At 46.4% G+C, this 21,389-nt stretch overlaps 1 protein-coding gene across 1 annotated transcript in view; it reads left to right on the top strand.

The window, feature by feature from the left end:
• The window catches only part of DIS3L2 (DIS3 like 3'-5' exoribonuclease 2), a 419,389-nt gene that overhangs the window by 49,431 nt on the left and 348,569 nt on the right, over positions 1-21,389 (top strand). The window contains 3 exon segments of the mRNA XM_060242825.1: positions 4,172-4,330; positions 8,428-8,570; positions 18,055-18,108. Of these exon segments, the coding sequence (XP_060098808.1) occupies positions 4,172-4,330; positions 8,428-8,570; positions 18,055-18,108 (356 nt within the window).

Genomic DNA, 21,389 nt, shown 5'->3' with positions numbered 1-21,389 from the left:
TTGGCCACCTCTGTACTACACCAAACTGGCTCTTTGAAAGTTTCCCTCTTTAGGAGGGCTTAAAGAATCAGCTGCTCAAACATACAGAATCTGTACCTGACAGTGTTCTCTCTAAGCTGAGGCACTGCGAGCTAGCTTACTGTTTTTTAGCCTCCGGCTCACACAGTTTTGTCTCAAGTCAGGAAGGATGGCCCCAGAGCAGACTAATTAAGGAAGCAGCCAAATCGTTTGCTCACAAAATGGGAGGGACGGTGGCTCAGCGGTAGAGCATCTGCTTGGTAAGCAGAAGGTCTCCCAGGTTCAATGCCCGGCATCTCCAACGCAAAAGGGTCCAGGCAAGCAGGCGTGAAAAACCTCAGCTTGAGACCCTGGAGAGCCGCTGCCAGTCTGAGCAGACAATACTGACTTTGATGGACCTTTGAGGGTCTGAGTCAGTAGAAGGCAGTTTCATATGTTCATATGTATAACGTTAATGCCAGTAGCTCACAAAGCAGGGTTTTTGCTCACGAGGCTCCACAGCTAAATAGTCTCAGTCCAAAGAAGCATGAACTGCAGCTCTAAAAGAAAGAGAATCCGTTGTCATGTAACGTTGTCATGTGAACAGATGGTAACATGACAACGGATTCTCTTTCTTTCTTTTACGTGACAACGGATTCTCTTTCTTTAAGAGTTGCTCTTCATGATCCTTTGGACTGAGACTATTTAGACGCTATTTCTTTAGGGAGAATACAAGTTGATGTATCGTTAAGAACATAAGAGAAGCCATGTTGGATCAGGCCAGTGGCCCACCCAGTCCAACACTCTGTGCCACATAAGAACATAAGGGAAGCCATGTTGGATCAGGCCAATGGCCCATCCAGTCCAACACTCTGTGTCACATAAGAACATAAGAGGAGCCATGTTGGATCAGGCCAATGGCCCATCCAGTCCAACACTCTGTGTCACATAAAAACATAAGAGGAGCCATGTTGGATCAGGCCAATGGCCCCTCCAGTCCAACACTCTGTGTCACATAAGAACATAAGAGAAGCCATGTTGGATCAGGCCAGTGGCCCCTCCAGTCCAACACTCTGTGTCACATAAGAACATAAGAGAAGCCATGTTGGATCAGGCCAATGACCCAGCCAGTCCAACACTCTGTGTTACATAAGAACATAAGAGAAGTCATATTGGATCAGGCCAATGGCCCATCCAGTCCAACACTCTGTGTCACACAGTGGCCAAAAAAGAAAGGAGGTTCACAAGTGGGGCTAGAAGCCCTTCCACTTTGCCTCTCCCCCAAGCACGAAGAATACAGAGCATCACTGCCCCTGACAGTTCCAATAATATGCTGCGGCTAATAGCCACTGATGGACCTCTGCTCCATATTTTCATCCAAAACCCCTCTTGAAGCTGGGTATGCTTGTAGCTGCCACCACCTCAAATGTGATCGTTTTTCTTTGTAAAATATATATATTGAGATACAATGGATGTTACATTGATAAACATTGTTGTAACTCATATTGTGAAGCGCAGGGGAGTCGAACTCATTTGTTATGAGGGCCGGATCTGACATAAATGAGACCTCGTTGGGCGGGGCCATATCAAGCCAGGTCATGTGTGTACTTATTTAAGATTAGGTAGCAGAGAGATAAACTTTAAAAAGGACACAAACACAATTTTTTTTAAAAAAAAAACTTAAAACATACTTAAAATGTTAGCACTTGTTGGTCTTATTTGTGCTTTCTTTGTATTTCTCCCATGGGATCCAGCAAACTGGGCAAAGGAAGCTCTGGCTCTTTCTTTCCTTCCCCAGGGGACTGGGTGGTGGTGGGGGAGCCTCAGCCAATAGAAGGGAGAGAGGCTTGGCTCAGTAGCTCCACAATGGGATGGAAAAACAAGCTCGGCTTGCCCCCCCTTCCTCCCCAAGGGAGGAGCCTCAGGCAATGGAGAAAATAGAGGTTTTGCTCTGTAGCTCTGCTGTGAGATTGAACAAGCCTGGGAAAGCCAGCAGTTATGCAGAAGGAAGCAAGAGAGAGGGAGAAGGAAACAGATGACAGCCAGTTGCTTGGGGGCCTGATAGGACCCCCCCCATGGGCCTGATTTGGCCCCAGAACAAGCGTTTGACATCCCTGCGTGTAGTGTCTTAGAACTTAGATTGTGGTTATTTATCCTTGGGCAGATTAAAAGGCATCTTGTAAAACAGAACTTCAGCCTTAAATGTAAGAGTTTCAGGGAGTGTTATGCAGAACCTCGCTCCATGACATCTTGTGGTTGGTTCCACCTCCTGCAACAGTGATTTTGTCCTTGTACCTTACCACCCTTTGTCAGAAATCCAGATATGTCTTCATGCTCAGAAAGGCGGAGCATCCTTGGTCAACAGCCTAGTTTATGTTTTTCACTGGCGGGAGGCAGATTTTTGCTGGCTTCACTGTTGCGTCTACAGAACTCCACTTTGTTCCCAAATCTGGTCCTGGGAGGGGGGGAATCAGTGAGTCCCAGGAGTTCAATTTCGTGGGGCCACAGTGGGCTGGAGCAGGAAGGTTTGCTTCCATGAGCACGGCTCCCTTCCTGCTATATAGTACCTAAATGGAATTGCCGTCTGCTCACATTATGGATTGCTGTGTTTGGTTCTGAACACGTCAACTTTTTCCAAGTCAGGGGTGGCCAAACTGCGGCTTGGGAGCCACATGTGGCTCTTTCACACATATTGTGTGGCTCTTGAAGCCCCCACTGCCTCGTAGGCTGGCTTGGAGAAGGCATTTGTCTCTTTGGTGAAGTGGTTAAGTGTGCGGAGAGCCAGTTTGGTGTAGTGGTTGTGGGCGGTCTCTTATCTGGGAGAACTGGGTTTGATTCCCTACTCCTCCACTTGCACTTGCTAGCATGGCCTTGGGTCAGCCATAGCTCTGGCAGAGGTTGTCCTTGAAAGGGCAGCTGCTGTGACAGCCCTCTCAGCCCCACCCACCTCGCAGGGTGTCTGTTGTGGGGGAGGAAGGGAAAGGAGATTGTGAGCCGCTCTGAGACTCTTCAGAGTGGAGGGCGGGATATAAATCCAATATCTTCATCTACCTCACAGGGTGTCTGTTGTGGGGGGTGGGGGAAGGTAACGGAGATTGTGAGCCGCTCTGAGACTCTTCAGAGTGGAGGGCGGGATATAAATCCAATATCTTCATCTACCTCACAGGATGTCTGTTGTGGGGGAGGAAGGGAAAGGAGATTGTGAGCAACTAGAATGATTAAAGGTTTGGAACACTTTCCCTATGAAGAAAGGTTGAAACGCTTGGGGCTCTTTAGCTTGGAGAAACGTCGACTGCAGGGTGACATAATAGGTTTACAAGATTATGCATGGGACGGAGAAAGTAGAGAAAGAAGTACTTTTCTCCCTTTCTCACAATACAAGAAATTGTGGGCATTCGATGAAATTGCTGAGCAGTCCAGTTAAAATGGATAAAAGAAAGTCCTTCTTCACCCAAAGGGTGATTGACATGTGGAATTCACTGCCACAGGAGGTGGTGGCGGCTACAAACATAGCCAGCTTCAAGAGGGGGTTAGATAAAATTATGGAGCAGAGGTCCATGAGTGGTTATTAGCCACAATGTGTGTGTGTGTGTGCGTGTGTATGTGTATATATATATATAATTTTTTTGGCCACTGTGTGACACAGAGTGTTGGACTGGATGGGCCACTGGCTGATGCAACATGGCTTCTCTTATGTTCTCACGTGACACAGAGTGTTGGACTGGATGGGCCACTGGCTGATCCAACATGGCTTCTCTTATGTTCTTATGACAGCAACGCTTATTCTGTGTACTCAGGCAGATCATGAGGGCAGGAAGGATTGCATCCAGTGTTCCCTCTAAGCTGAGTTGGTGTGAGCTAGCTCACAGATTTTTGTCGTAGCTCAGGAAAAATGGCCCCTCAGCTAACTAATTTCTGCAGTAACTCACAGCTTTAATGCCAGTAGTTCATGAAGCAGAATTTTTGCTCACAAGACTCCACAGCTTAGAGGAAGTATTGGTTGGATCGGTGCTTCGTTTCTCCTCAGATCTAATGATGAGGCATAAAGGTAGAAATGGAGCACAGTTGTGACAGAAATAAGATCCATCGATGGATGGGCAGAGGCAGGGTTATGGCCAGGATGAGGCCTTCTCCCCTTCACCAGCATTACACTCTTGCATTTTGATCCTTCTAGGAGGAGACAGGCGAGGAATAGCGAGGACCAGGAACAACTCTGAATCGGCCAGAGCCGCTCCAAACGTGGACCGGAGGCACCAGCTCTCTGAACCCCAGGCAGACACGATGAGCAGCTCGGACTGCAGGGTGACCCTCAGGCAGCTGGGGACTCCCAGAGGTGAGAACTTGGAAAGTTGCACAGCCGAAAGATGAAGGATGTTTTCAGGCTCCGGTGAAAAATCAGCTGGGTGGGTGGCTGACTTGAATTTTGATAAAGTTTTCTGTCAGGAGTGACGAACTCATTTTGTTAAGAGGGCTGCATCTGACATAAGTTAGACCTTGTCAGGCCAGTTTGGTGTAGTGGTTAAGTGTGCGGACTCTTATCTGGGAGAACCAGGTTTGATTCCCCACTCCTCCACTTGCAGCTGCCGGAATGGCCTTGGGTCAGCCATAGCTCTCTTATCTGGGAGAACCAGGTTTGATTCCCCACTCCTCCACTTGCAGCTGCCGGAATGGCCTTGGGTCAGTCATAGCTCTGGTGGAGGTTGTCCTTGAAAGGGCAGCTGCTGTGACAGCCCTCTCAGCCCCACCCACCTCACAGGGTGTCTGTTGTGGGGGAGGAAGGTAAAGGAGATGGTGAGCCGCTCTGAGACTCTTTGGAGTGGAGGGCGGGATATAAATCCAATATCTTCATCTACCTCACAGGGTGTCTGTTGTGGGGGAGGGAGGGAAAGGAGATTGTGAGCCGCTCTGAGACTCTTCGGAGTGGAGGGCGGGATATAAATCCAATATCTTCATCTACCTCATAGGGTGTCTGTTGTGGGGGAGGAAGGGAAAGGAGATTGTTTGTTTTAAACAATTTATTGGTAGCATATGGTTACAAAGCTTATCTATTTCTTAATTTTTTTCTTTTTTTTCACATTAACCCATATGACATTTCCATCCCCCCTCCCTCCAATGTTGACTTCCCCGAGGTTATAAGTTCAAATCCATACTAAAGGCACTTCTGATTGCTCAAAGTTCCGTATATATATTCTTACAACTAAAAAAATGTCCAATATTTCTTTACTTTCCAAGTTTTCTCCATATATCCTTTAAATTTTCTCCACTCCCTTTTGAATATCTCTAAATCATAGTCTCTTAGTGTTCTGGTTAATTTGTCCATTTCACACCACGATAAAACTTTCATGGTCCATTCCCATTTCTCTGGTATTTTTTCTTGCTTCCAAAGCTGCGCGTACAAAGTCCTAGCAGCTGATAACAGGTACCAAATTAAAGTCCTGTCTTCTTTTGGGTATTTTTCTAATTGTAATCCAAGTAAAAACGTCTCTGCAATTTTCTTAAAATCATAGCCCAAAATTTTGGTGATTTCTTGTTGTATCATCTTCCAGAATTCTTTCGCTCTTTCACATGTCCACCACATATGGAAGAAAGAACCTTCATGTTTTTTACATTTCCAACATCTATCCGACATTTTCTTACTTATCTTAGCCAATTTTTTCGGAGTCATATACCACCTATACATCATTTTAAAACAGTTCTCCTTAATGCTTTGACAAGTTGATATCTTCATTGAGTTCTTCCAGAGGTGCTCCCATGTTTCCATTTGTATTTCTCTATTCACATTAATTGCCCATTTGACCATTTGAGACTTTACTACTTCTTCTTCTGTAGACCATTTCAATAATAACTTATATACTTTTGATATCAATTTTTCATTGTCACCTAACAGGACTCTTTCCAGTTCTGTTTGTTCTCGTCTAATCCCCTCTGATTTTATGTCATTTTCCATCAAACTTTTAATTTGTTGCATTTGAAACCAATCATAATTGTTATTTAGCTCTTCTGAGGTTTTTAATTCAATTTTGTCTCCTTGAATCTTAAGCAGTTGGTTATATGACATTTCTCTTTTTTCTTCAGAATCAGCTGTTATTTTTATTACTTCTGCTGGCACTATCCATAATGGTTTTCTCTCGTCCCCGTATTTCTTGTATTTTATCCAAGTATTTAGTAATGTATTTCTGACATAGTGGTGAGAGAAAAAACCATCCATTTTATTCTTCCCATAATACATGTATGCATGCCAGCCGAATCTATTTCCGTGAGCTTCTAACCACAAAGGTTTTTTATCTAACAGCATTATCCAATCTTTTATCCATGTCAAACAAACTGCATCGTGGTATAGTCTTAGATCGGGAAGTTGAAAACCTCCTCTCTCTTTGGCATCCGTTAAGATCTTCATCTTTATCCTTGGTTTCTTTCCGGCCCAAATGAAATCAGAGATTTTCCTTTGCCATTTGTTGAATTGTTTTGCTTCTTTTACAATCGGGATGGTTTGAAACAAATACATTATCCTTGGCAAAATATTCATTTTGATTGCAGCTATCCTGCCCAGTAAGGACAAGTTGAGTTTATTCCATTTCATCAAATCTTTGTCCATCTTACACCACAGTTTTTCATAATTGTTTTTGTATAAATCAATGTTCTTCATTGTTATCTCTATTCCAAGGTACCTAACTTTGGTTGTGACTTCACAACCTGTCACCTTTTGTAGTTCGTTTGTTTTATTTGGTTGCATGTTTTTACAGAGGAATTTCGATTTCTCCTTATTTATGTATAATCCTGCTAGTTCTCCGTATTCTTTTATCTTAGCTAACAGCAGTGGTGACACTTGAACCGGATTCTCCATTATGAACACTATATCATCTGCAAAAGCTTTATATTTATAAGAGAATCTTCTAATTTTTAGACCTTCTATTTTTTCATCTTTTTGAATTTGTTGTAACAAAATTTCAAGAGTCATTATAAACAACAATGGTGATAGCGGGCATCCTTGCCTTGTTCCTTTACTCACTTTCAATTCTTTGGTAAGGTCTGCATTTATACACAATTTTGCATGCTGATCTGTATATATTGCTCTTGTCATTTTTATAAATTGTTCCCCTAAATTAATTTTTTCCATTACCGCAAACATAAAGTCCCAATTTAAGTTGTCGAAGGCTTTCTCTGCGTCAACAAAAAATAAGGCCACTTCTTTTTCCGGGTGCTTTTCATAGTATTCCACAACATTAATAACAGCTCTTACATTGTCCCTTATTTGTCTTTTAGGAAGAAATCCCGCTTGGTCTTTGTTTATAAAGTTGGTCAGGTATTGTTTCAGTCGCTCTGCTAAAATTCTTGTATAGATCTTATAGTCATTATTCAACAATGAGATTGGTCTATAATTTTTTACGTTTGTGCTATCTTTATCTTCCTTAGGAATCAGAGAGATTACAGCTTCCCTCCAGGTCTTTGGGATTTTCCCTTCTTCTCTTATCGTGTTTAACAACTTCAACAGTTTGGGTGTTAATTCATCCTTGAGAGATTTGTAAAATTTTGACGTAAATCCATCTGGCCCTGGAGCTTTACCCTCTTGCATTGGAGATTGTGAGCCGCTCTGAGACTCTTCGGAGTGGAGGGCGGGATATAAGTCCAATATATTCTTCTTCATCTTCTTCTAAAAACAGTATAAAACAACAGTTAAAAACTAAATCGACAGGAACAATACAATTTGATAAATCGCAAAAAGTTATAATAAAATAGCAGCTCCGTTGGGCACCTGTTATATAAACTGAGAGTCTAAAACAGCAGAAAGGATAAAATTCGTATTCCAGCAGAGGTGGTGCCGTAGCATCGGCCCAGCCGATGGAATAGGACGCCCGCTGCCTCAGCCAAAGGCCTGGAGGAGCAGCTCCCGTTTTGCAGGCCCTACGGAAAGGTAACAATTCAGTAAGGGTCCGGATCTCTAGAGGGAGCTGGGGCCAAGGCCGAAAAGGCCCTGGCTCTGGTCGAGGCAAGTCGGATGTCCTTCGCGTCAGGGATGGTCAGCAGATGTTGTGTGCTGGATCGTTGTGATCTCCGAGGCACATGTTGCCTGAAATGTTGAAGGGTGGCTATTAAGAGTTATGCTTGACCCCACTGATGTTTTGTGCTTGGCCCCAGCCTCGTGCGGCAGCCGTTTTGTGGTTGTGTCCATCATCCAGTGTCAGAATTCCACGGGTGCCTAGGGCTTTAAAAAGAGGGTGGACCCTTGCCTAAACTGCTCAGTTGCCTTACGACCTCCGTAATGGAGATGAGCAGGGAACCGTGGGATCGAACGCCGTTTCAGATTCCCGCGTCTGATGGGCCCTTCCAAGCCGCCTTCACTGACGTTCACATCTGAACTGGGTGTTTTGCAAAGCGTCAAAGCAGATCTGTTTTGCATGTGGAGACAGCGGTTTGTGGTTTTGGTTTCAGGAGGTCCCCACGCTGCTGCTTCAGCCCCCGGAGACAGAAAGAATCGGAATAAGACAACTCGAGGCGGCCGGAAGAAGGTGTTTGAAGCCTACATGCCAAAGGAGGAGGTCTCGGCAGGCCTGAAAAGGAAGCAACTGATCCAGGTACTCAAGACTTTGAGACTCTGAGATTGTGACTGCTCTGAGCCAGTTTGGTGTGGTGGTTAAGTGTGCGGACTCTTACCTGGGAGAACTGGGTTTGATTCCCCACTCCTCCACTTGCACCTGCTGGAATGGCCTTGGGTCAGCCATAGCTCTGGCAGAGGTTGTCCTTGAAAGGGCAGCTGCTGTGAGAGTCCTCTCAGCCCCCCCCACCTCACAGGGTGTCTGTAGTGGGGGAGGAAGGTAAAGGAGATAGTGATCGCTCTGAGACTTTGAGATTCAGAATATAGGGCGGGATATAAATCCAATATCATCTTCTTCTTCAAAGCTTAGAATATATTTTTTTATTCTGCTGAAGCAGGAGGTGTGTTTCTGTATTTAAACACAGAGCTGGACGGGATGCCCAAGGGCCCCCCCATTCCCTCAGTGACCCTTGTTCTGTGCCCAAAGGCTGAAAATATCCAGGATCCCTAACCAATCTGGCCGGGAGGAATATTCCTTCCTGACCCCAAAGTGACGATTGGCAAGAGCCAAGCACTAATTCATGCCTTAAGAGAACATAAGAGAAGCCATGTTGGATCAGGCCAGTGGCCCCTCCAGTCCAACACTCTGTGTCACATAAGAACATAAGGGAAGCCATGTTGGATCAGGCCAATGGCCCCTCCAGTCCAACACTCTGTGTCACATAAGGACATAAGAGAAGCCATGTTGGATCAAGCCAATGGCCCATCTGTGTCACACAGTGACCAAAAAACCCAGGTGCCATCAGGAGGTCCATCAGTGGGGCCAGGAAATTAGAGGCCTTCCACTGTGCCCCCTCACAAGCACCAAGAATACAGAGCATTGCTGCCCAGACATAAGAACACAAGAGAAGCCATGTTGGATCAGTCCAACACTCTGTGTCCCACAGTGACCAGAAAACCCAGGTGCCATCAGAGGTCCACCAGTGGGGCCAGGACATTAGAGGCCTTCTACTGTGCCCCCCCCCCCCAAGCACCAAGAATACAGAGCATCACTGCCCCAGACATAAGAACACAAGAAGTTCAACACTCTGTGTCACACAGTGGCCAAAAATCCCAGGTGCCATCAGGAGGTCCACCAGTGGGGCCAGGACACTATAAGCCCTCCCACTGTTGCCCCTCCCAAGCAACAAGAATACAGAGTATCACTGCCCCAGACAGAGACCTTTCTGTCTTGAGGGGAGGAGGACACTGATGCACAAGTTTCTCTTTCCACAATCCCCAAAGACAGGAAATTTACCTTTTTTTAAAATCTTATGGAATCAGGTTATAAACAAGCATAAATACTTACATACGTACATGCAATAAACTATCTAGCAAGACTTTTAAGTTATATAGATGTGTCTAGATACGTAGGCCATTTTCTATCCAAGGAGAGAGATCCAAGATGAAAGCAAGATTAAAGTTAAGGCAATAATTCCTGCATCAAAATACAATCAATCTAATTGAACCCATGTTGTCAAACTATGAAGTAAGCATTGCGAAAAATTCTTAACTGCCTATATGGCTTTTATGCAAATTATTACAGATTATTCCAAAAATTACTATCGAGTAATTACTATTAGGTGCGATCCACGACTAACCGGTAAAAGAAAAGGAAGGTAGAAAAAGAGAGAAATTTTAAAAAATACTCGTAAAAGGATAAGAAACTCGTAAAAGGGGATGGGACGGTGGCTTAGTGGTAGAGCATCTGCTTGGGAAGCAGAAGGTCCCAGGTTCAATCCCCGGCATCTCCAAAAAAGGGTCCAGGCAAATACGTGTGAAAAACCTCAGCTTGAGACCCTGGAGAGCTGCTGCCAGTCTGAGAAGACAATACTGACTTTGATGGACCAAGGGTCTGATTCAGTAGAAGGCAGCTTCATATGTCCATGTGTTCAAACAAAGAACAAAACTCAACGCACAGCAGCCAAGAAGGTCAGAGCGCCTGCTCCGGCTGCAACGCCACTGAGGATGTTCTCCGCAGCTGAGAACAAAACGTCTGGAAGGAAAACTTTCTCCAGTAGAACACGGCACTTGAGCCCGAAAGATTCTACAAACCCTAAAGAACAAAACTGCAGAAAAATATTTAAAAACTTTTAGGTAGAGAAGATCAAGATATTCTGGTTTGTGCGGTTGAATATCATTTGCTGATTGCGCTTTCCATCTCTGGCGGGGGTGGGGGTGGGGGGAAGCAGGAGCCCACCCTCCGTCTGGAGACATCCACAACCGATAAGAGTCCATGATATGTGCCAAACAGACAGCAAGGCTTACAGAACCTTACGAAACAAGCCATACAGGGAAAGATGAGCTGTTAGAACCGCGAAAGAACCGTGAACATGAAGGTTGGCAGCCAGTGTAATAGGCTGAACGGGGACCTCCAACTAGGGTGGGTCCCCTCGCCCTCATGAAGGAGGAACCTTCACGGTAAGTCCAGCGATCCGTTCTCTCTCGAGGGAAGGAGGACACTCTGATATGCGTTGGACGCTGCAAAGCTCATCTGATCCAGGAAGGGAAAGTGACTGCCAACCATAGAGATAACAGGAGGACTAGATAGGGTTGCCAATCCCCAGGCGGGGGCAGGGGATCCCCTGGTTTGGAGACCCTCCCCCCCGCTTCAGGGTTATCAGAAAGCGGAGGGGGGTGGAAATGTCTGCTGGACACACCGTTATTCCCTAAGGAGACCGATTTCCATAGGTTATAATGAAGAATTGATCCATGGGTACCTGGGGGGGCTGTTTTTTGAGGCAGAGGCACCGAATTTGAGCATAGCATCCGATGCCTCTCCTCAAAACACCCTCCAAGTTTCAAAAGGATTGGACTGGGGAGTCCAATTCTATGAGCCCCCAAAGAAAGTGCCCCTATCCTTCATCATTTCCAATGGAGGGAAGGCATTTAAAAGGTGTGCGGTCCCTTTAAATGTGATGGCCAGAACTCCCTTCAGTTACGCTTGTCACACCCTTGCTCCTGGCTCCACCCCTAAAATCTCCTGGCTCCACCCCCAAAGTTCCCAGATATTTTTTGAATTGCACTTGACAACTAGACCACTTGCTGTAGGGCTCTCTGGCCAAATGCTGGGTCAGCCATGGCGATAAGCATCCATCTTGCAGTGCCTGATAAACATCGGCACCAAGGGCCAGGTAGCAGCCTTGCAGATACCTGTGACGGATGTGTTTGTATCGAACGCTGCTGACGTAGAAGCACAGTTTGCTGACGTAGAAGCACAGAGCCAGTTTGGTGTAGTGGTTAAGTGTGCGGACTCTTATCTGGAAGAACCGGGTTTGATTCCCCACTCCTCCACTTGCACCTGCTAGCATGGCCTTGGGTCAGCCATAGCTCTGGCAGAGGTTGTCCTTGAAAGGGCAGCTGCTGTGAGAGCCCTCTCCAGCCCCACCCACCTCACAGGGTGTCTGTTGTGGGGGAGGAAGGTAAAAGAGATTGTGAGCCGCTCTGAGACTCTTCGGAGTGGAGGGCGGGATATAAATCCAATATCTTCTTCTTCTTGTTGAATGATCTGTGATCCCCTCCGGGAGGTCTCTGAGATTCAAATGCCGAGGAGATGCAGTCCTTTAGCCATCTGTTTTGTGTAGCCCTAGAAACCATTTTTTCCTTTGATTGCTGGGTGAAAAGCCACAAAAAGGGAACTCAACTGCATTTGATAGAAATTCGGAGTGCTCTATGAAGAGGAGGCGGTGGGGAGGGTAGGCTGAGGAAAAAGGGGGCGCTGAGAGGGCAAGGGGGAGGTGGGGAACAGTGTCAGGGTAAGGGGGGGGAAGTAAGGTGTTGGAGGAAAAAATGGGGGGTGCCAGCAGCAAGGAGGGATGTGGTAGAGAAAGATTATGCATGGGATAGAGAAAGGTCCCTTTCTCACAATATCGGAACTCATGGTCACTCAATGAAATTGCTAAACAGTCGGGTTAGAACAGATAAAAGGAAGTCCTTCTTCACCCAGAGGGGGATTAACATGGGGAATTAACAGCCACAGAAAGTGGTGGCGGTTACAAGCATAGCCAGCTTCAAGAGAGGACTGGATAAACATATGGAGCAGAGGTCCATCAGTGGCTATTAGCCACAGCGTATTGTTGGAACTCCCTGTTTGGGGCAAGTGATGCTCTGTAGTTTTGGCGCTTGGAAGGGACAACAGTGTGAGGACTTCTAGTGTCCTGGCCCTACTGATGGACCTCCTGATGGCACCTGGGTTTTTTTGGCCACTGTGTGACAGAGTGTTGAACTGGATGGGCCATTGGCCTGATGCAACATGGCTTTTCTTATGTTCTTAAGGGGGCAGAGGAGGGGTTGTCAGAAGCCAGAGAAGAAAGCTGGTACCTGTGAGGAAATTTTCATGGGGGTGTCTCATGAGTCCCCATTGTTCCTTAAAAAGATGATCTCCTGAACTGTTCCATTATACTATTGTTCTAATTCCTTTATAATTAAAAACAAAACAATTAGCCAAAACACATAATTTCCACCCCAAACATACACCTTCTTTTGTTTACCGCAAAATTTGTTTTTTTAATGTCAACTTTTATCTGTTCCTACCTACCCATTTTGAGGACAAAAATTAAGACACCTGTGCTGAAATAGCGTAAGATGCTGCAGCATTGTCCTTTTCTGTCAGGTATTAATTGTTTTTGCCATTTTGCTTTTGGAGAACTAAGACATTTTATACCATAGAATTCCGTAACTGTGCCAAGCCGTATGACTGTATTTTCCAAATGAAAATAACAAATGTTGTTAATTAATAAAATAAATTTATATGTGACCGGAAGGTAACTTTTGCATATATTTCAGTTTTCCACAAGAATTCTGTTCTCCCCCCTACCCCAGGGAAATGTCTCTCTTCCCCTCTCCCCGGCTTCAAAACTTCTGGAAATTTTACATCTTCATCTGTGATAGAATATCACAGGTTTCTTTCTGTCATTACTTTTACCTCAAATACTAATTTATTCCCTCACCATTCCCCCTAAATTAGAAGCTGGTTATCAGGCGTAGGGGTGTTCTGTTGGGTGCACCAGAGAGGCAGTTCTTAATTCATTTGGAAGTGACCCTTTGCATAAATTTCAGTTTTCCACAGGAATTCTGTTCTTTCCCCTACCCCAGGAAAATGTGTCTCTTCCTCCCACCCCTGGTTTCAAAACTTCTGGAAATTTTACATCTTTGTCCGTGTTGGAGTATATGTACATATGAAGCTGCCTTATACTGAATCAGACCCTTGGTCCATCAAAGTCGGTATTGTCTACTCAGACTGGCAGAGGCTCTCCAGGGTCTCAAGCAGAGGTTTTTCACACCTATTTGCCTGGACCCTTTTAGTTGGAGATGCCGGGGATTGAACCTGGGACCTTCTGTTTACCAAGCGGATGCTCTACCGCTGAGCCACCGTCCCTCCAAAAAAATCACAGGTTTCTTTCTATCATTACTTTTACCTCAGATACTAGCTTACTCTCTCACTATTCCCCCTACATTAGAAGCTGGTTATCAGACGTAGGAGTGATCTGTTGGGTTTACCAGAGAGTTAGTTCATATGGGAGTGACCCTTTGTGGTAAAAAAAAAAAAAGCAAAAAAAGCAAGGTGTGACTCCTGGACATATTTGCTTGCTTCAGTGGGAAATTCGGGCCTTCATCCCCGCTGTAAATACTACGAGTACCTCAGAAGTGGAAGAGATTGGGAGCCTGTGGGATCTCCTTCCTCTGAGGTCTTCCAGAAGAGGCATCTGTCAGTGATGTTCGTGGTATAGATTACCTAGCCTTGGGGAGTTGGCTTCAGGGCCCTAATGGATCCCTTCCAGCGCTGTAGTCATGGGTTTTTGGAAGGTCAGGAAACTGCGGCTCAGATTCCACGAGGAAACCTTTGCGAGTTTGAGGCGCTCTGTGGTGGGCGCGGTGAAGATCTGAGCCTGAAAAGGATCTTCTTACGAAGCCTTTCCCCTTCTTGAAGAGACATCTCTCCCTGCACACTTTTTTTTTTTTTTAAAGAACGCCGATAAATATAGCAGCCATTGTTTGTGAGGGACTGTAAAGCAGCGCGGGTGTTGAGGCAGATGACATCATGAGATTCGGCAGCCAGAGCTGCGGCCCCTGATGCACATGTGAGAACAGTTGTTCTATGCAGATGGGGAGAGCGGCCGGTTCCAGATATGATATCACAGCGTGAAATGCACAGCATTGTAAATAGGATTTTCGTAGGCACAGATAATAAGGCCCATCTGCTTTCGAAGAGAAACTTGGGGAGTTCCTTTCCTTTCCAGAGGAGCAACGCCGAAAGAAAGTGTGCTTAGCTTTCCTTACGTATGCGTTTTGAGGCCAGGCGTAATCACACGGGAGTTTCACGAACCTGCTCCATTTTGAATTGGTTGACCTTTTGGTGATAACACGCAAAGCGGGCCTTTTATACTAAGTTGCTTTGGGAGCCTTGCTGGCCACGCATATAACGTCGGCTGTTTCCTCCCAGATTGGCTGAGGCCAAATGGCTGTATTGAAATCCTCCAAGCAAGGTTGGAACGCAGAAAGAACAGACAGACATTGGACAGTCTTGGCAGAAGGTCTGTAGCCTGTAGGCTCTTGGGATGCTGTGAACAGGACTGCTGAGACATTCTTTCTCTTTCTGAGGTTGCTAATTGCCTCTGGTTGATGACTGAAAATGTAGTCCTCTGGAAACTTCTCGTAAAATGTTAAGAATGTAAGATGAACCATGCTGGACCAGACCAGTGGTCCAGCTTGTCCAGCATCCTGTCTCATACAGCAGCCAACCAGTTCCCCTGGAGGGCAAACAATAGGGCAGAGAGGTTGAGACCTTCATGAGAACATCAAAAGAGCTCTGCTGGATCAGACCAGTGGTCCGTCTTGTCCAGCATCCTGTCTCACACAATGCAGACCAGTTCCTCTGGAGAGCCAACAACAGGGCAGAGAGGCTGAGGCCTTCATGAGAACATCAAAAGAGCCCTGCTGGATCAAACCAGTGGTCCATCTAGTCCAGCATCCTGTCTCGCACAATGCATGTGATGCTCTGTATTCTTGGTGCTGGGGAGGGGGGGGCAACAGTGGGAGGGCTTCTAGTGTCCTGGCCCTGCTGGTGGACCTCCTGGTGGCACTGGAGGTTTTTTTAGCCACTGTGTGACACAGAGTGTTGGACTGGATGGGCCATTGGTCTGATCCAACACGGCTTCTCTTATGTTCTTATATCTAGGGCAGTGATGCTCTGTATTCTTGGTGCTTGGGGGCGGCACAGTGGGAAGGTTTCTAGTGTCCTGGCCCCACTGGTGGACCTCCTGATGGCACCTGGGTTTTTTTGGCCACTGTGTGACACAGAGTGTTGGGACTGGATGGGCCGCTGGCCTGATCCAACATGGCTTCTCTTATATTCTTATATCTGGGGCAGTGATGCTCTGTATTCTTGGTGCTTGGGGGTGGCACAGTGGGAGGGCTTCTAGTGTCCTGGCTGCACTGGTGGACCTCCTGGTGGCACTTGGGTTTTTTGGCCACTGTGTGACAGAGTGTCAGACTGGATGGGCCATTGGCCTGATCCAACATGGCTTCTCTTACATTCTTTTGGATAACATTCCTTTCATAGCCAGTTCAAAGCTCAAATAAAGCACGTAGTAATTCTGTTTTCCATCTAAGTGCAAGGAAATGTATTGGTTCTTTCAGCCGGTTTTCTGCCAGGTTACAATGCAAAGTCCTTATCTCTCAAGTCAGAATGCGCATGCTATGTCATTTTTATTAATGGTCCAGCAAGACAAAAGCGTAGCCTGGAAAGATGAGTAATGTGTCCTTATGCTAATGGCGATCCCTTGTGTGAAGAAGGCCTCTCTCAACTGGCCACTTTCCTCCATAAATCAGCATATTTTTCATGTATGGTCAGCTACGTTCAAAACTCTTCCAGAATAGCACAGAAGCGAACTATAGTGAATTTGCCTAGGAATAACACTTCAGGGAGAATCCCACAAGTGTGAATTCTGTCAGTTGAATATGGAATAGTTCCCATGGCAAAGATTCTCTGACAGCCAGTTTGGTGTAGTGGTTAAGTGCGTGGACTCTTATCTGGGAGAACCGGGTGTGATTCCCCATTTCTCCACTTGCAGCTGCTGGAATGGCCTTGGGTCAGCAATAGCTCTTGTAGGAGTTGTCCTTGAAAGGACAGCTCCCAAGCGAGCTCTCTCAGCCCAATCAACCTCACAGGGTATCTGTTGTGGGGGAGGAAGATAAAGGGGATTGTAAGCCGCTCTGAGACTCTGATTTGGAGAGAAGGGTGGGTATAAATCTACGAACTTCTTCCTCCTCCTCCTCGTCCTCCTCTTCTTCCTTGTCTTCTTCCTCTTCATAGTTGGGGAGCAGTCTTTGTTCTGGGGGCCTGGAGTGGTTCTTGGCAGATTTGGCCTCTGCTGTCGCTAGACGACTGTTGGCGTTCCTCATAAGAACATAAGAGAAGCCACGTTGGATCAGGCCAGTGGCCCATTCAGTCCAACACTCTGTGTCACATAAGAACATAAGGGAAGCCATGTTGGATCAGGCCAGTGGCCCATCCAGTCCAACACTCTGTGTCACGTAAGAACATAAGAGAAGCCATGTTGGATCAGGCCAGTGGCCCATCCAGTCCAACACTCTGTGTCACATAAGAACATAAGAGAAGCCATGTTGGATCAGTCCAGTGGCCCATCCAGTCCAACACTCTGTGTCACATAAGAACATAAGAGAAGCCATGTTGGATCAGGCCAGTGGCCCATTCAGTCCAACACTCTGTCACACAGTGGCCAAAAAAAAAAAAGAGGTTTAGAAGCCCTTCCACTTTGCCCCCCCCCCAAGCATTACTGCCCTGGACAGTTCCAATAATATGCTGTGGCTAATAGCCACTGATGGACCTCTGCTCCATATTTTTATCCAATCCCCTCTTGAAGCTGGCTATGCTTGTAGCCGCCACCACCTCCTGTGGCAGTGAATTCCCCATGTCAATCACCCTTTGGGTGAAGAAGGACTTCTTCTTATCTATTCTAACCCGACTGCTCAGCAATTTCATCGAATACCCACGAGTTCTCGTGTTGCGAGAAAGGGAGAAAAGGACTTCTTTCTCTACTTTCTCCGTCCCATGCATAATCTTGTCAGCCTTCATCATGTCACCCCACAGTCGACTCACTTGGAGCTGCTTGTGAGGCCTCTCTCGGGTTCCTAGGTCTGCTGAGAAGAAATCCCCAACTCTGCTGTGAGCATCATGCATTGTTCACAAAGGCAGGCTGGCTGTCAGAAAGGGCCGGCCCCGTGCCACTTTTGATTACAGTCTTGGGTACTGCAATGGCGCAATGCTTTTCATTATTCATTGCTTTTCTGGGATCTGAGCAAAGGGTATTGTCTCTCTCATGGTGGGAAGGGTGGCGGGGATATTGGCCCAAGAAGTAAACCCCAGCAAATTGTTGCTCTTACTTTTATTGGAAACGCATTAAAAAAGTTATTTTCCCCACTCCCTAACTGTAATTCTTCTCTTTCTTTCTTTTTTCTTAAAGGGACCCTTGAGAATCAACCCCAAGAAGTACCACGAGGCCTTCATTCCATCTCCAGTAAGTAATGTCTTAATTCCTGAACAGTTTCAAGCAGGGTAGTCATGTTAGTCTGTAAAAAAAATTGAATAAAATTTGAGAACAGTAGCACCTTAAAGACCAACAAAATTTTCCAGAGTTCAAGCTTTTGTGAGGCAACATTCACTTTGTCAGATACAGGTAGTATGAAGTTCATTGGTTGTTGTAGATTTTCCGAGCTGTGTGGCCGTGGTCTTTGCACTGTAAGACCTGACTTTTCGCCAGCAACTGTGACTGGCATCCTCAGAGGTGTAACCCAGAAAACTGGAGTTCTCGCTGGACCAAATTGAGAAGAAGTTGGTAGGCAGGTAATTTATATCTACTCAGGCTGGTGGGGGAGGGCTGAGCCATTATCTTGTGGGAGCTTCCTGGGCTGTGACATGCTAATGGAGGAGCTTTCCTGAGGAGGTTCTTTTGTATATGGATTGGCTGTTGAAATTCTAATCTTATCTGTAGTGCTGTTGTAAGCTGTAGGGCATTTTTGTGTTTTTTAGGAGTGGAAGCCATGCCCTATTCATTTTTAAACTTCCTTTCTGTTGAAATTGTGTTTGTGTTTATGGATTTCAGTGGCTTCTCTGTGTAAATGAACATGGTAATTGGATGTGTTGTCCAGCATTACAATGTCTTGGAATAAAGTACTGTGTCCTGTTTGAGTTAAGCTATGTTCAGCCACCGCTAATTTTTCAGGTTGGTCAAGTCTGCAGTGTCTTCCATGTTCTTTTATTCTTGTTTGGATGCTACATTGTGTGGTCCCAATGAAGTTCCGTCAGCCCTTATACCCCAGGCGGAAACTAAGAGGGGACCTCTCACCTTCTGACCTGGATATAAAAACAGATGGACCTTCATTCTCCGTTGTATCTGACAAAGTGGGCTTTGACTCCTGAAGGCTTGTGCCCTGGAAAATTTTGTCGGTCTTTAAGGTACGACCGGACTCGAGTTTTGTTCTAATTCCCGAACGCTTACTGATCACCGAACTTGCACTGTGTGAATCGCTGCTCCGGTCTCTGAACTGCCTGCTTGGCTCTGTTTGGCGAGATACGTGTGCACCGTGTCAAGCTGTTGTGCCCGGCCTGTCAAAGCCTCCTCCTACGTGGCCTCTGATCCACGGGAACCCCCTTGAAACGAACGCCAGTTGCCGAGGAGCGGGAGTTTCGGTAGTTCTAGCACATGGTGATCCGAACTGCTGGTGCCAGAGGTGGTGCCCGTCGGAGCCAGCTGAGCCCAGGTTGGGACCACCGGTTAGCTGTAAACCAGAGGGTTTATGATTACCGCTTACAGATGGCTTACAGATTTTCCCCTGACTTTAAGTTAAGCTCCCCAAAACAAATGCGCTGCTCCGCTGCCGGCCTGCTGCATGAGCTAATTTGTGAACTTGATCTCAAAGTCCTGCGCATGCTGCGTTTTGCAGTGCTCGGTTTTGAACGCCATACGCGGTGCCGTTTGTGAAACTCTTCTCGAGCGAGACTGTGGAGAACTCTGCTCTCTCCCATCGCTTACCTCGCAACGTTGCCTCTAAGCTGCAGAGTCTTGTGAGCGAAAATTCTACTTTGGAGAAACGTCGACTGCGGGGTGACATCATCAAGGTTTACAAGATTATGCATGGGATGGAGAAAGTAGAGAAAGAAGTCCTTTTCTCCCTTTCTCACAATACGAGAACTCGTGGGCATTCAATGAAATTGCTGAGCAGTCAGGTTAAAACGGATTAAAAGAAGTCCTTCACCCAAAGGGTGATTAACATGTGGAATTCACTGCCACAGGAGGTGTCAGCGGCTACAAGCATAGCCAGCTTCAAGAGGGGATTGGATAAAAATATGGAGCAGAGGTCCATCAGTGGCTATTAGCCACAGTGTGTGTGTGTGTATATGTGTGTACACACACACACATATATTGGTCACTGTGTGACCCAGAGTGTTGGACTGGATGGGCCATTGGCCTGATCCAACATGGCTTCTCTTATGTTCTTATGTGATAGAGTGTTGGACTGGAGGGGCCATTGGCCTGATCCAACATGGCTTCTCTTATGTTCTTATTTGACACAGAGTGTTGGACTGGAGGGGCTACTGGCCTGATCCAACATGGCTTCTCTTATGTTCTTATGTGACACAGAGTGTTGGACTGGAGGGGCCATTGGCCTGATCCAATATGGTTTCTCTTATGTTCTTATTTGACACAGAGTGTTGGACTGGAGGGGCCATTGGCCTGATCCAACATGGCTTCTCTTATGTTCTTATGTACTTTGTGAGCTACTGGTGTTAAAGTTGTGAGCAACTGGCATTAAAGTTGTGAGCTGCTGCATAAATTAGTGTGCTCTGGGGGCCATTTTTCCTGAGCCGAGGCAAAAATGTGTGAGCCGGAGGCTCGAAATCTGTGAGCTAACTCAGCTTAGGAGAACACTGCTTGCGGGTCTGTTGGATGAGAGGGCTTAATCATCCCGAGTTTGGGATTTGTCTTAACTAGCAACTGTGCCAATGAAATGCTCCGCCACCAGTTTCATTTAAATCTAGGTCCCCCCCGCCCCCGCTTGCTTTCAGTAATAGCTAGAGGCAATTCATTAGAAGCAGCAGGGAATCTGGAGTACTTGTTTTAAAAAAGAAGGGTTGAATCAGGATTTTGTAAATACTTAGGGGTCGTGTCACAGTGGAAGAGCCTCTGCTTGGAGAGCCAGTTTGGCGTAGTGGTTGTGGGCGGACTCTTATCTGGGAGAACTGGTTTTGATTCGCCACTCCTCCACTAGCACCTGCTAGCATGGCCTTGGGTCAGCCATAGCTCTGGCAGAGGTTGTCCTTGAAAGGGCAGCTGCTGTGATTGCCCTCTCCAGCCCCACCCACCTCACAGGGTGTCTGTTGTGGGGGAGGAAGGGAAAGGAGATTGTGAGCCGCTCTTCGGCTCTTCGGAGTGGAGGGCGGGATATAACTCCAATATCTTCATCTACCTCACAGGGTGTCTGTTGTGGGGGAGGAAGGGAAAGGAGATTGTGAGCCGCTCTGAGGCTCTTCGGAGTGGAGGGCGGGATATAAATCCAATATCTTCATCTACCTCACAGGGTGTCTGTTGTGGGGGAGGAAGGTAAAGGAGATGGTGAGCTGCTCTGAGATTCTTTGGAGTGGAGAGCGAGATATAAATCCAGTATCTTCATCTACTTCACAGGGTGTCTGTTGTGGGAGAGGAAGGTAAAGGAGATTGTGAGCCACTCTGAGATTCTTTGGAGTGGAGAGCGAGATATAAATCCAATATCTTCATCTACCTCACAGGGTGTCTGTTGT

The sequence above is a fragment of the Heteronotia binoei genome, chromosome 6 (genome assembly GCF_032191835.1).
Source record: "Heteronotia binoei isolate CCM8104 ecotype False Entrance Well chromosome 6, APGP_CSIRO_Hbin_v1, whole genome shotgun sequence".
In the NCBI taxonomy this organism is placed as follows: domain Eukaryota; kingdom Metazoa; phylum Chordata; class Lepidosauria; order Squamata; family Gekkonidae; genus Heteronotia; species Heteronotia binoei.
The sequence above is the reverse complement of the archived record's forward strand: the minus strand, read 5'-3'. Positions and strand labels throughout refer to the sequence as shown.